At 47.7% G+C, this 16,037-nt stretch overlaps 1 protein-coding gene across 2 annotated transcripts in view; it reads right to left on the bottom strand.

The window, feature by feature from the left end:
• Nucleotides 1-15,568, bottom strand: part of PLCD1 (phospholipase C delta 1) — a 58,286-nt gene extending 42,718 nt beyond the window's left edge. The window contains exons 1-2 of one of the 2 annotated variants that reach the window (XM_065831792.2): nucleotides 15,235-15,568; nucleotides 374-538 (exon numbers count right to left, since the gene is read on the bottom strand). In XM_065831792.2, coding sequence (XP_065687864.1) covers nucleotides 374-538; nucleotides 15,235-15,268 — 199 coding nt within the window. In that variant the 5' untranslated portion in view covers nucleotides 15,269-15,568. Of the gene's footprint in view, nucleotides 1-373; nucleotides 539-4,899; nucleotides 5,245-15,234 lie in introns of those variants that run through there. The other variant, XM_065831791.2, reaches the window with a different exon arrangement.
• Nucleotides 15,569-16,037: the final 469 nt, after the last annotated feature.

Genomic DNA, 16,037 nt, shown 5'->3' with positions numbered 1-16,037 from the left:
ACCATACCACACCACAGAAGCTCAAACCATGTCTCACACCAAAAATTAGAGCTCAGCCACCTGAATAACCTGAACTCTTGTTTTGGGGAGGAAACAAGCCAGGCAGGGCTGCTGAGTCCAGCACAGCCCACCCCACAACAATTTTAAGCGGTAGTTCAAGAGCTTGGGAAATGTGGTCATTCCTGACTCGGCAGATTCCTCTCAGCTGTCTCCAGAGCTCACAGCATCACTCAGTTTGTGTGTTACAGGTGGGAAGGATCTGGTCTCATTGCTCCAAGCCCTTCCTCCACACAGCAAGTATGATGGTCCTGGTTTACCCCAAGGACCTCTCCCCACCATGCCCCACACCTGTGATGAAGCAAATTTTACTTACAGATCTGTGACTCTGGAGACCTCAGCATCTTCTTTGATTCCTGCCATATGGTTTTGCAGTCTTCCTGGAGCTTATAAAACCGCTCTTTTCTCCAAGAACTTGACTTCACTTTTAGCAGCTGGCTGCCTTTCAGGAGGAACTTCAGATCCTTGTCATCCTTCAGGCCTGCGGAGAAACAGTCATGGTAATATTGCAAGAGTCAAGCCAATGAAGCTTAAGACATACAGAGATAAGTTTGGTGACAGGCAGCATCACATCAGTAAGGTAGCGACCATACCCTGTTCATTCCCCAGCTGGTATCTGAGAGGATTTCTATCTTTCTTGCCCTACTAAACCACCACAAGGCCAAGTAATAATAACCAGAGCTTCTGGTTCCAGGAACTTCAGATTTCATATCTTAGGCTAGATTCAGGGAGGTGCTTAGACATCTAGAGATGTAACAGGCATCTGCTGAGACTTTGAAAACATAGATTTGGCAATTCTACATGGTTTTGAATGTCTCAGCAGTATATGACTTCCACATACTTAAATGCCTTGGAGAATCTGTCTCTCAAACCAACCATTAATTACAGATCTGGAGCGTGTGGGCTGGGGAGGGTGGGAGCATGAAACACGAGAAAACACATCCTGGGCTTTCTGTAATAGGCACCTTGCACCTCTCCAACATTGCGTGAAAGGCTGGTTTGAAGCTGGTGAAACAGCATTTACCTCTGTAGCACTGACCAAGCACATGCTAACTCCACGGGATTTTTGCTTACCTTGTCTTGACAATGCAGGTCACCACTTGGCCACTTGCAGCCACCTGACACTCATACCATGGGAAATTTCCCAATGCTACATCAACATAATGCAGGGTCTCAAAATGCAGAAATCCAAGTTAACTGATTTATGCAATAACATTTATAGTGCCGTGTGGCATTGCCCTGTGACATTTGTTTTGTTCTTCTCTGGAAGACACAGCTGCTTTGAATTGTTGTTTTTTTAAACAGGGCAAGGCAATAAACTACCAAACATCACTTTAGGTCTACTTGAAACACAAAACCAAGATCCAAGTGGCCAAAACCTCAGACCCCTGATAATTCATATAGGAGACTGAAGTGCCAGGTGCTGCAGACCACCAAGCTGGGTCATGGTGGCACAAGCAAAAAGCAGCACCATGGGTTTGTAGCTGGGACACGTTGGCCTAAAGAGGGTGTTTTAGGTTGCTAAAAAAGGCCTGAGATCTCCAGAGATAAACATTACAGGTGTGCAGTGTCCATTCAGTGAGCTGCTCACAGCTAGAGTTGAAAGTGCCCCAGTGCGACCTGGAGATCCTGAAAAGGTGGCTATGGCCTCTCTCTTTCCTCTGTATTCAATTAGCTATCTTGTTAATTGTCTTCCCATGCTACAGCATCCCCTGGGCCTCTCAGCTCATGTCTGGTCTGGAGGTTACGAAGAGGAGAACGTGAATGCTTCTTCCTCTGGAAACCTCAGAAAGAAACTCATGGAGAGAAGAAAAAAGAACATCTCCTGCAAAGCACAGAAGGGTGGAATCCCAGCTATGGGATCTGGGACACCCTCCTGGGTTTGCTGAGGTTCAGGGGTTGGCAAGAGGCCAGATCCTGCAGAGGAAGGACACACACCACAATAGCTTCACAGGTCTTTGGTCTCCTGAGTTGTGGTGTTGAGGCTTCCTCTCCGAGGCAAAGTTCTTCCAAGCGCAGAGAAGATACCACAGACTTTGGCCTCAGTAATATCGTTGTGGTACCTCTCAAGGTTCGCAGAGAGGAAATAAACTTGTTCCTTCTCTCTGTTCACCCACAACATTTCTGGTCTGGCTCCCAGTCTTATTCCCTGTTTTTCTTCAGATCTCAACCATGTGAGGCATCGTTACGGGCCTAAGAGGAGGACATGCCATCCTCAGGTGGTATGAGGAGGGAAGCAGGAAAACCTCAATTCCTTCAGGTGCCTGTGTGCATAAGCATGTAAACAAGAAATCCAATTAAGAGCAGCATGTTTTGTTACACAGACACCATCTGCAGCACACGTAAAGTGTCATACTACTCAAACATCCCAAAGGGCTGCACCAATGTAACACAGGCAAATGTGGATGGGCACAGGCAGTGGTCAAGGGCAGATTCCTCTCCTCCAGGCACACGTCAGACACAAGCTGGAGCTCAGAGCCCTTCAACCTGCTCACCAGCACAGCCCAGTCAGTGTGTTACAGAATCACGGCTGAGGTTGGAAGGGACCTCTGGAGAGCATCCAGTCCAACCCACCTGCTAAAGCAGGGTCACCAGAGCAGATCACACAGGAAGGTGTCCACATGGGTTAGTGTGGATTAAAACTTCCTCCTCAGATGATCTAACTATGGGTTGTGTGAAGCCTTCCCACTCATCCTTGGCCACCACGCCTGAAGACCAGGCCAAGTTAACTGACTTAGCAAAGGAGGCTACTGCACTTTGCAAGAGTGGGAGGGAAAGATGGACAGTGCACGGTGAAAGCACCACAAAGATCAAAGATGGCATGGGGAGTGAGTCAGAGGACAGTGAGAAAAGTCAGGGAGGGGATGGAGACAAGCTTGGCTCTAGAAGACAGCGTGTTTGGCCAGAAAAGGGTGAGTGGGCTAATCATGGGTGTTTAACAGCTCTGCCATTCCTTTGATGCAGGAGGCCTTCCAGATAGAGAGCGGTCACCCAGAGTTCACCTCTGCTGCTCATGTCCCCAAGTGCTGACTGAACAACCCAACGGTGGGACTGGGGAAAGGAAGAATGTCCCCTTAACCGGGTGGGCACAGCCTGGTTCAGGTCTGCTCTCTGTCTGCCCAGCAGCGGGTCAAGCTCAGACAGCTAAACTGGGCATTAAAGAGGGCCGGAGTTTTGGGCCCTGTCACCGAAATCCCACCCAAGCACTGACACAGACTCTTTAAATGACCTTGGGTGAGTCACTTGGCTTCTCTGTTCCTATCTACAAAGCACCGGCCAGAGATGGAGCAGAAGACGCTCTGATCTGCTGATACAGGAACCACAAACACACTCCTGATGTGCCAGTGGGACATTACTCCCAGTTGGTCACTTGAGCTGCTTTCCAGGGAAAAAACAAACAAACAAACAAACAAGCAAGCAAGAAAACACCACCTTTTCCCAGCAGAAACCTCACTTGAACCAGCTCCTAAGGGTTTCTATCTAACAACCCCACAGAGCTGAGGAGGTTTGTGGTCCAGAGCTCCATCACACAGCAGTGGAAACTTGAATGAAAGAAACCAGAGGCATCACACATGTAAACCATTTAAAAATTTAAAAACACTGTGCAGCAGGACAAGGATATTGGTTTCCAACTATCTAACATCACCAGGCAGGAGAAGCACAATCACCACACTGAAATAGATGTTCAAATCCTGCCTGAAACATGTGGCAGGACTATGTCTTGCTCAGCATCCTCTCTGAAATACCAAACACATACTCAGCATGCAAAATTGCAGAGTGCATTTCAAGGGTCAGACCTCCCCTCCTCGCAAAATATCAAGCGCACATTTTCTAAACAGAATATGTTTAACGTATAGCCAAGTTCAGAGTGAAAATCATGTCTGGCAAAGGGAGAAACGCCTCAAGCACACACAGCACTGCAATAACTATGAAGTTAATATACTGCACTATGAAGCTTTATACACTAAGAGATCAGAAATGTTAACCTTTGTATTATCTGCCTCAGGTTTACAGCAAGCAGGAAAGACAATAAAACAACGGCTGTCACGGTAGGACACAAGGCTCTGCATTCACTAAGGAGATAGTTAGGATGATGTCTATAGCAGACAGCGATAATCCGTATTTCTGCATTGCTTGCTCATAAATCTGCTGATCTGATATAAATACGTTAATTATAACTGCTATAAAATAAGCCTCCTCCTGCCTGTTCTCCCTTTCCTACCTAGTTTGAGACAAAACATAACTCACGTTTGCCAGTTTAAAAGGGTAGAGAGCTTTTCTGACAAAATCCAAAGAATTTGGGTGGGTAAACAGCGATTTTCCATTTCCACCTGCCCTCTGCAGCCCCAGAAATCAAGGAATTCGCATCCACTTGGGCTGTTTCTCCAGAGAGCAGGAACCAGCGATGAGTTCATAGCCAGACACAGAAGTTATGAAACTCCCTGGGTTTCCTGTTTCTATTCATCTGGTGACTGCAAACCTCTGCGTGGTTCCTCGGGCTCTAATAGCAACGGGCACGACAGCACTGAGAAGTCCCAAAATCAGGCAGGAAAAGGGCAGTGCCTTCCCCAAACACCCTCAGCCACAGCTCAGAAAGCCCAAACGAGAGATTTGGAAACCCACCCTTTGCCAAACAAGTCCCGCTTGCTTTGATGCCCCAAACGAAGTGTTTTTATACATCTGGAGGGTGGTTACAGGCGAAGGAAAGGAAAAGAAACCTCTAGGAGTTTAAAAATAACCTCAAGGGTGGAGCGCTGCCTCTGCGCAGGGGAAAAAAGAGGCAGAAACGAAGCGGCTGCCGGCGTGTGGAAGCACCGAGGGTCTGGCCAACGTGCCCCTTACCCAGCCTGATGCCATTCAACGCGGCCACTCGACGGCTCTGCTCCCGGAGGATGTTTTCCTGGGACGCGCTGAGCTTGGGCTGCCTACAGAAGCACTGCATGATCCAGCGCGGAGCTCTGGGACGGACGGTGGGTGTCGGGGAGGATGGGGGGCCACGCCACCCCGGCGGGGAGCCCTGCTCATCCAGGAGCCTCCGGCGTTGAGCGGCGTCAAACGGGGGCTCCAAGGAAGGAGCAGAGGCAGCAGGAGAGGAGGACGCGGGCAGGGGAGGGCAGAGTCCAGCCGGGGGTGGAACCGTGCGACGTTCTCTCCTCCTCGCTTTGCTCACCAGCTGCACACGCTGGATGCAAAAGTTATACTGAGGCAGCTGCCCAGGTAGAAGGAACGAGTTTTCCTACAGTCATACGCCAGTGGGGTTTGATGCATCATTTCCAGGGGCTGGAGGAATCCCAAATATTGTTTGCGGCTCCTAATCAGTGTCGGCTCAGCCTGCCCACCAATGCCTGGATCAGAGAGAGCCTGGCTCCTCCCTGCTGTGCTGAGCTCGTTCTGCTCCCACTGACAGGCAGCGAAGAGGAAACCGAAAACACCTTTTAACCAGGGCAAACATAGCCCAAAAGCAGCTCGGAAACTGTGTTTTCATGCTCTTTGTTTCCACTCAGAGAAGAGCATTTTCCAAAGACTCTGGAGTGTCTTCTCTGCCACTGATTTCCTGTATGACTTGGGTGAGTCACTTACTCTGTGCTCCCGCATAGCTCTGGGTTTATTACTGTACACTTACCCTGCGATCTGGTACAGGGATAACCCCCAGTAGTGTTTAAACAAGTCACTGATCACACAGAATCAGAGAATAATTCAGATTGGAAAGGACATCTGGGGATTTCTAGTTCAACCACCCACTCACTCAAAGTCAGGTCACATTCAAAGGTAGCTGAGGTTGCTCACAGTCTTGTCCAGGTGAGTTTTGGATATCTCTAAGACAGAGACTCCACAACCAAGCTAGATCCTTGTTCAAGAGCTTAAGTGTCCTTAGTGAAGAATTTTTTCGTTATGACCAATACAAATTTTCTTTGCTGAAACTCATGACCATTGCCTGCTGTCCTGGCAATGGTTGGGACTAAAATCCATCTCTTTCCTCGCCGTGACCCCTTCTCCAGTGCAATACAGCAGCTCTACTTATTAAGCTCTTCCATCCCAGGTGAGTTTATAGACCTTGTTACAGATTAGTTTTCTTTGTCATTGCCTTTGCTCGCTGCTGCCCTGCCAGGCAAGCCAAAGATGAAGATACCGCAGAGTGATGGAGTCAAGCCGGGGTCAGTGTCCCTTGCTGCAGAACCAGCAGATGCTCAGGACTCTAATCAGGGAACCACATGTCACTGTTTCTGCTGGAGACCTAATTGAAGGCTCCCCATCACCATCCTCCCATCATATCCAACACAGGTTTTAGAAACATATTCTACGTTTCTTGTGTCTGGCGATCCAGCCATCTTCCCCTTCTTTCTGTGCATTTAGGAGGAAGCCCTCCTAACACTCACAGATAAGCACAGAGGACTGGATTATTTGACCAGCATAAGGACACGATCAGAATAATTAATTGCTGCCATATGTCACATGTAAGAAACTCCCTGGGGACAAGGCAGAGCCATTGAACAGTGGTATAACCAACACCTTATTTACACATAGCAACTACACATGACGGACAGCTAAGGAGGAGAATAAAGGCATTTTCTGGATGGGACATTGCTGAACCTGTCTGTAGGCATTCAAGGAAACACCTCCAGCCTTTTCTGAGCCCCCTGCACATACAGGGGTGGATGGCAGATCCATAATCTCTGTAGCCCTCCCCTGGGAGCTGGGGATTTGCTTCCCCCTGGCTATGCGATGGGCACCACGATTTAATGGCTCAGTGATATGTATTATCTAGCAGTCTCTGAGCACTTCCCGTATTTCACTTCGTACTGGAGAGGATCAATCTAATTAAAGAAGTGTGGAAGAGAGTGGGCCCCCGTACTTAGCAACATAATTTGCTTCTGTGCACCAGCTCTCCTGTCCAGCAGCAGCCACAGCCCCACAGGGTTTGATTTGGGAGCACACAGAGCCCCTCTGCTTCATTTTCTCATTAATTCCTAATAAGCAATGCCAGTGACAGCACCACTCAGAGCTTTCCAGACACTCAGAGAACACTTTACCGTACTTATCCCTGAAGTTTGCGCACACACAATGCACAAGATCGGCATTCACAAAGCTGAGACTTCTGCAGAACAGCAATACGGGAGTTTTGCTATTGTGAGGGCTTCAGATATGTAGGGCAGTTAAAATCAGTTTGTTTTTAAAACAAATATGAGGCCATTGGGCCAGAAATGTCCTGCTTTGGGAAACAACAGATCTGGATGTATTGTGGTCTTGAGGTCATTTAAACACAATGTCACATCTCATAGACGAAGCCTGACGGGTAAGCGCGACACTGTGGGTTACACGGCATTGCTTGTTGGTGTTACATGATGCTGCGTCACGCTCCGACGCTGGAGGAAATGATTCCTGCAAATGGCCTGGGGACAAATTCTCCAACCTTTATTCACCACAGGTAACACCTGACTGGGTCCGGAGCCTGCGAGCGCTCAAGGACGCAATTTTACCCATATGACCAGTCCCACTGAAATCAATGGCACTAGTCACATGGGTGAGGTTATTCATGTCCCCATGCTTGGAATCAAGGCTGTGCTAATCACCTTATCGATTCCAGCTGGATTACTCACGGAGCAAATGGAAATCGATGTGAATGAGGATGTCAGAATGGGGTCCCAAAGTCAGCAACGTGCTTGAATATCCAGGAAACAGACACTTGAAATAGAAAGGCTGGAGAGTCTGGTAGGAAATGGGCTATGTGAGAAAACTATTAATGCACAGGCTGCTATTCAGACAATTTTCCAAAATTAATTAACCTCCATGACGTCCTTATACAAAGAGCTAAAGAAGCTCTATTACCACTTCACAGATGATGAAGCAGATTGGCTTGAGCTCTTTGGGGTCGGACCTGGTCTCTCCCCACCGCCACAACAAAAGCAGTGCAGCCCTAATACTGATCAGTCTATTTACACCACTCTAACACAAAAGATATGACAGAAGCCAGCTGCTGGTTTGCCCAGACTTGTGACAATTTAGGCCTGGAATGAAAATACCTGTGCTGGTGATGGCCTCACCACTTCCCCATTGCATCATGCACATGATGTAAGTTACTCTATTATGACTAGCAATGCCTGTGGCGGGTACATAGCATAAAACACATGTAATTTTATGAGATTTTCTCACGAAAGAGGCCAAAGGTTTTGCTTTGCTCTGCATTTGTTACCCAGAAGAAAAATTAGGTCTATTTTACATGATGCCATTCTTTGAAGGAACACTGTAACTTCACCTTCCCTTCCAGGCTCCCTCACAGTGAAATTCAATAGAATTATTTTAACAAGAGTAAAAGCACAATCAGAGTATCACGGCTCATTAATGAACAACGTCTGTCCCTACATATTCCTCATCCTCAGCAAGCACAAGACTCAATCCGCACGAACGCAAAATCAATGAGTTTGGAAAAGTTTTAGTTCAGCCGTTCTGTAGTAATGTGACAACTTGTTAAGGTGATGGAGCACTGAGAAACTGAAGTTGCTGATGGTAGATAACGTTTTGAGGATTACTTTTGCACACCTAGTATGAGGAATATTGCCAGTGCAGCGGCTGCTTGGAAATGAGCACAACCAGCTGCAGCGCTGGGCAGCGGCAGCTGCTCGGAAAAGCAGAAAACCTGTCAAGTGACAAGGATTTAGTTGGTTTCTCCAGAGCTTTTGCAAGTCACTGATGTCACCTGTGATGTGCCTCTGCAGAGCCCCCTTTTGTTGTCTGTCATCACCCTGTGGTTATATCCAACCCGGCGTCTACATTGGTTCTCTAACAGCCCTTTGCCTGGGATCACTGTGATCCCAGCAATAGCAAGTTGTCTTCCAGCTGCTGCCAGGAGGAGAAGGCCACCAACGCTCCTTCCAGGTCTGCAGGTCCCAGCTGCCTGGTTCTTCCCTCTGGAGTCCAATCTTCATTCATGCCCCCTCATATCCCACTCACAGACACCCCACTCTTTGCTACCTGCAGGACACCACCTGCTGCTCTCAGCTTTATTTTCCCTCATCACACCACACACCATCTGAAGACCAGGCCTTGCTGCTGGCACAGTTCCTCACACCCAGTTCCTCACCACCAATAAAATATGCCAGTGGCTCCTCTACACCAGCATTTGCCTTCTTACACCCTGCAGTGGAAGAGGGACCAGGGAGTAGGTGCTGAGACTATAAGTATCTTAGAATCGCAGAATACTTTGGGTTGAAGGGACCTCCAAAGCTCATCCAGTGCCACCCCTGCCATGAGCAGGGACATCTTCACCAGCTCAGGTTGCTCAGAGCCCATCCAGCCTGGCCTGGGATGTCTCCAGGGATGGTTCATCCACCACCTCTCTGGCCAACCTGGGACAGGCTCTCATCACCCTCAGTGTCAAAAAATTTCTTCCTCACGTCTGTCCCGAATCTCCCCTCCTCTAGTTTAAAACTATAACCCTTGTCCTATTGCAACATGCCCTGCTAAAATGTCTGTCCCCATCTCTCTTACAGGCCACTTTTAAGTATGAAAAGGCCACCATAAGGTCTCCCTGGAGCCTTCTCTTCTCCAGGACGAACACCCCCATCAGTACCTCTCTGGCCCAAGATGCTGCTTGTTGACAGCGGGTGCATCTTTGGTGCATGTGGTATGTACCAAGTTCCACCTTGTGGTGACACTGGGAACGGGCTTCTCCACAAAACCTGTGGCAGCATCAGCAAATCTCCTTCTCTCCCTGACATTGGCTTGTCTTGCCCACTCTACTTCTGTTCCAGGGTGCTCAAGAGGTCCTGCTGAGCTGGAGAAGGGTGACTTTGAAGTTTAATATAGGAGGAGTTCTCCCCAGGTTTCACGTTGTGGCTGTCCTTCAAATCACTGCTTAAAACCTCCCTCCGCTGACATGCTGGCAAGAAGCCGTGTGATGATCAGCTCAGTGCTGTCACCCTGCCCAATATCTCACAGCTCCACTTTCTCCCTGTATCCTTTGGCTGTCTCGCCTTGTCTGCAACACCTCTGGGAGGAGAACGGTTCCTTCTCCAGCTCTGTTCTGATCCATTCACACAGCCCAGCCATCTTTCCCCAAAACAGGCTGGCCGTATCCAGATTTCCCACTAGGAAGGACTGCAGACATCACGCCATGTGCCAGCTTGCTGTGCATCAAAACCATGGATGTTAGGAAAAGATTCTTCACTGAGAAGGTGGTTTGTCACTGCAACAGGGTCCCCAGGGAAGGGGTCACAGAGCCAAGACTGATAGAGTTCAAAGAGCATCTGATGCTGCTCTTAATTCACAGTGTTTAGCTTTAGGTAGTCCTGCAAGTAGCAGGGAAGTGGACTCAGTGATCCTTATGGGTCCTTCCAACTTAAAGTATTCTGTGATTTTATGCTGAGGAGTGTACTGGCAGCTAAATGGTGCAGAGCCCTGGAGCTGGTTTCATAGAATGTCCTGAGTTGGAAGGGACCCACATGTATCATTGAGTCCACCTCCTGTCCCTGCACAGGACAACCCCACAGTTCACACCGTGTGTCTGAGGATGTTGTCCGGTCTCTTCTTGAACGCTGTCAGGCTTGGGGCCGTGACACCTCCCTGGGGAGCCTGTTCCAGTGTCCAGCACTCTCTGGGTGAAGAACCTTTTCCCAATGTCCAACCTAAACCTCCCCTGGTACATCTTCCCGTTATACAGGCAAAGCCAGGCTGCCCGCTCGGACATTTCACAAACAGTTCAAATCGTGACCTTTATTTGTGAAAATCTTCATAAATCTTCCTGCCAGTCTGGGTCACTCGGAGGGAGCTGGGATCCAAGCATGACACCGGCTGTGACCCAGCAAAAGCTACTGCCCTGAGCTCTTCATGAAATTGAGGTAAGACACTCAACATTCGCTGCACTCGGGAACTCAAAACCATACTGAAGGTTTGGCTCAGTCCTTCCACCGGCACATATGGACATTTGGCTGCAGAGTGAGAGGCACTAAAACAAACATGGACCTGCAGTAAATCACAGCTTTTCCAGTAACTGATGTGAAAAGAGCGGGGAGAAAGTAATTGAAAAGAAGGGTATCAACATGATGGGTGGAACCAGCACCAATAGTCAGGAGCACTCACGCAGCTTAGCTACCTAATTCCGAAGTCGTGTTTTTAGGAACATGCTGATGAAGATGTTCTCTTCATAAAACCAAAGTCAGTTGCAGGTGGGCCCCAGTTATTTTTTTTTCCAAAGGCCACTTAACATCTTTTCTCGACATCTTCTTCAGGAGCTGAAATTTCTTACACAGAAGAAATGCAGGTCGCTCTCAAGATTCCACAGCAGGGCAAAATTTGTGCAATAGTTCAATTGCACAATTGAATTATGCAAAACTAGGGAAAAAATCCTTTCTTTTTTTTCCCCCCTAAGTGATATATCTGGGATGTCAGCACTCTGTAACTTTAGCCAAAAACAGCCAATGAGTCATTGTTTCATATCTCAACACAGGCCTTTAAAAGGTGCCCATGTGAGGGGCAGCCTGAGGTGTGAGAATTTCCCCACCCACATTGTCTAAACTGGGTCATTTAAGGTGTGGCTGCATCTCAATCTGGAAGAAACTGTGGCAAAATCTTCTCTACCTGCATAAAGAAAAAGAGAAACCTTCATGTTTGGCCAAGGTCCATTCTGGTGGGCTTGACCGAGTAAAGACTGAGACCGTCCACCCATGGTAAGGACCTAGAAGATGCATGGGCTGGGAGTTAGTTTTGCAATATTTAGATATTTACAGTGCACTGAACAAGGGACCAGAAGAAGACAGAGCACAATTCACCTGTCTAGATCCCTATAAGTCTAAAATTTCTACCAAACACCTACATTTGGCCAACTGAATACAATACTGGGTGATGAAATCACCAAATAGTTGTCTGCAGCTTTCCTTCATAGATACCCATTTATTACATCTTTTGATGGACAGCAGGATGACCATGAGCCAGCACTGTGCCCTTGTGGCCAGGAAGGCCAATGGTACCTGGGGTGGGTTAGAAGGGGGTGGTCAGTAGGTCAGAGAGGTTCTCCTGCCCCTCTACTCTGCCCTGGGGAGACCACACCTGGAATATTGTGTCCAGTTGTGGCCCCTCAGTTCCAGAAGGACAGGGAACTGCTGGAGAGAGTCCAGCGCAGGGCAACAAAGATGCTGAAGGGAGCGGAGCATCTCCCGTGTGAGGAAAGGCTGAGGGAGCTGGGGCTCTGGAGCTTGGAGAAGAGGAGACTGAGGGGTGACCTCAGTAATGTTTAGACATATATAAAGTGCGAGTGTCAGGAGGATGGAGCCAGGCTCTTCTCGGTGACAACCAATGATAGGACAAGGGGTAATGAGTTCAAACTGGAACACAAAAGGTTCCACTTCAATTTGAGAAGAAACTTCTTCATGGTGAGGGTGGCAGAGCCTGGCCCAGGCTGCCCAGGGAGGTTGTGGAGTCTCCTTCTCTGCAGACATTCAAACCCGCCTGGACACCTTCCTGTGGAACCTCAGCTGGGTGTTCCTGCTCCTGCGGGGGGATTGCACTGGATGAGCTTTCCAGGGCCCTTCCAACCCCTGACATTCTGTGATTCTGTGATTTTCCTGTATGAGAAACTATATTTTGCTCTCAAATCAGCAACACCTTTGGCTCCCAGAGCTGCTTACCCAGTCAGCAGAGTTTCCAGGTCTTGCACAAACCATCTCTTCCCCACACACCTCTCCCTCTTGCTTCTCCCTGTAATTGGCCATATCCTTCCATCTCTGCTACCTGCAGCAGTTTTCCAAGTGACTACATTTCCTTCTTCCTCCTGTTTCATTTCCTCATTAAAATCTATTTTGCCCCGAGCATCTTCTCATTTACTTTTGAGTGGGATGTCGGGGCTTTGCACATCAGCAACAACCTCAAAAACAATGGCGGGCTTTAGTTTTACTAAAGGCATTGCTCGGATTGGAAATTTAGCAGTACTTACATCAAAATAAAAAGAAAAAAAGAGCCAAAATGGATTTTATTTATCCTGTCTAAAAGCAACAAGTTGCATGTTTAATACACTGAGAAGTGCCAGTATTGCAAATTATCCTGCTCTGTGGCTCAAACAACTCCCACATGAGGCATCAGGCATAACCTGCATCAAGTGGGGCGCGTGGGAGTGTTCTGTTTGTAGGAAAGGAGATTGAAGCCACCGGTTGCTTTAGAGCGGATCCCAGGTGATCCCAAGCAGGATTAAATCCACCCACAGAGGTTGGAGCCCAGAAGGAGCCTCCTCAGTGCTCCCAGTGAAGAAGGGCAGGTGGAGATGATTCATTTGGAAATGTAAACCTAGGAGAAGTTAATGCTCGGGAGTAGCTGGCAGAAGAAACAAGGAAATTGCCTGTTTTGGAGGATTTTATTGACCCTTCCCGGCTGATTCTCACCCTGAGCTGTGGCAGAGGACATTTCCATAACAGGGTTGTGGTGTTTCTTGTACAATGTATACAGTGTCTTGGATGAAAAAGTCAGTGTATGAGAATAAGGCATAGTACAAATTAGCTATTCTATAATCTGTGTGAGCACAGGGGCTCCCAGTTCAGAAACAAATCAACTCAAAGAGGCGAGGGAAAGATTATTAATAGCCCGCAGAGGCGAGCAGATTCATTCTGTGCCGCTTTATAAAATAAGCAAGAAGCGGCTGAATCGAACACGTTGAAAATATAAGGCGCAGAGCACTGAATCGCAGCAGCTCTGCAAACGGGGGAGCACACTCGGGTTTCTTCCCTGGGCTCAGCTCTCCATCCAAATGAAGAGCAAACAAAACACTGTAAAGTTTTCAGAAAGTCTCAGCTATAGTAATCCCCACTTCTCCCACCAGAATATAGAAGTGTCTCCTGCTGACTGTCAGATATTTTCCCCAGATGTGCCTGTGGTTAATTCTGACATAGTAAATACAGCTGGTGTTGTATTTATGTTGGAAGGAAAAAAAAAGAAACTGAAAGAAAGACACTGAATTTCAATACACGGTCATAAGCAAAATATATAAACCATAGTATCTGAGAAAATTCTGACAAACTGCACAGCACAAGCCTGAGCCTGCTAACAAACCAACACGTGAGCAACTCGTCTAAGTCGAGTGGCATTCAGAATGACGTTGGCATCTCTGTGTGCTATGCGTTAAGGAATTTCAGTAAACGCTTTGGTGCCTTCAACACTTGTGTATTTTTCTGCTTGAGACAAGAAAATGGATTAACAAACAGCCACTAATTTATCTTGGTTCCTAACCCCAGAAGACTAAATAATATTCACTGAAAAATTGACCCACAGGCCAGAATAGGAAATATTTTAATAGTTCCAGATATATTTCTTCGCTCGCTTTCCCCAGTGGTTGTATAATGAATGAGATACCTACACAAAGTATAACATTAACCTCTCTTTCACCTTCCTGTTAGATTTCTAGCATCTGGGAAAATCAGAGGGAAGTTTTCTTGAGCCTGGGCGAATCTTTTCACATTTCTCCTGGTAATGCTAAACTGATTATGTTTATTGTCAATCACTTATTGCTCTATTAAGTTTGTTTATAGTTCATCTATACTAAGAAAGCACGTATCTCATGAAACAAAACTAAGCACTTTTTCCCATTGCTGTAGGGTCACAAAATCCCATTTCAATCCATAGCTGTAACAATCTTAAGTTCTTTCTGGTCATCACAGTAAGTAAAATACAATAGAGAGAACAAATCAATATGTTAAAGGCAGAGCAGAGATTAAGGGATGCTTCATTACTCTATCAGACAAGCCTTCTAGTCTCAATACCAAAAAATCTTAAATCTCACTTGATAGGAGAGCAGAGAGGATTTATTCTTTTTTAGAGACGCTACTTATTTTGTACTAAACACTTATCCTGTGGGCAGACCCTGAGCTGGGGGTTCATCCTGCTTGTCTTCACCACAGAGCAGAGAATTTACCCAGCTAAGCATCTGTCCCTCTCTCAGCTTCACCACAAAGGGGAGGAGATTTGGACCAACTTTTCTGGGCTTGCAGACACTTAAGCCAGACAAGACACAGCTCCTACCAATACAGCCAAACCTATTAGCAGAGCAAAAAAATCTATCATTTGTAATACAGATTAAATGCTGCTTTGCTTCTGAATGAGAGAATAGGGAGGGGGAAGAGGGGGGAGAAGACAGGAGGAAAAACAAAGCTCTGGACAAGGTAAGAGAGCTGAAACGCAAGGCCATTTCTATAGACTTACTGTTGTAAGCGAGGAAGCTGCCGTTCGATTCCATTTTTGCAGAAGAAGCCGCCGTGCAGCGGCAGCAACGGCTCCGCCAACAGCTGCGCCCAGACGTTATCGGGCTGGAAAACGAACCCGGGCGGCTCCCCCTGCTCTCTGCTCCACCGATCCCCGCCTCGTCAGCTCCCTCCGGAGCCTCCCGCTCCTTCCCTCGGGCTGGAAATCACCTCTTGAGCTATGACTCCTCATTTATTTCCCTCCCGCATCCCTCACGCCACCGCTTGCGCCAGCGCCCCGACTGGGACCGAGCGGCCGGAGTCCCAGCGCCGGACTGGTGCGGGCTCCTCCCCGCAAAGCCGGCGGCTCCACCGCTGGCCCAGCCCCCTCCTGCTGCTGCAGCTTCACAGCGATACCTCTTTTCCTGTTTCTGGCATATTTTCATGCTGCTCCTTTCCGGCAGAGGCTTCCAGATTGACGGGGAGAGCTGTAAATGTGTCTCCCGTGGCCCCCGAATCGAAGAAAGGGGCTTAAACAGATGAGCAGAGTCAAGGTCTAAAGGGCTTTTAGGCGCTGGTAGGGGTATATTTATTTTCAGAAGGAAAAAAGAAACAAAACCCAAAAATAAAAACAAACCAAAATAGCCAATACACCCCACACACACACATACACAGCCCCCCCACAAAATTAAATAAACCACCACAACAGGTCAGAAACCCCCAATATAGAAATAGAAGCTGTAACCACAAACACTCGCAGGGGCATGAATTTAAAACTTTAGAACAGAAGTTACAAGCTTTGCACTTGAGACAGCAAAAGCAGGG

The sequence above is a fragment of the Patagioenas fasciata genome, chromosome 2, assembly GCF_037038585.1.
Source record: "Patagioenas fasciata isolate bPatFas1 chromosome 2, bPatFas1.hap1, whole genome shotgun sequence".
NCBI lineage: Eukaryota > Metazoa > Chordata > Aves > Columbiformes > Columbidae > Patagioenas > Patagioenas fasciata.
Note: the sequence above shows the minus strand (reverse complement) of the source record. Positions and strands in the feature narration are given on the sequence as shown.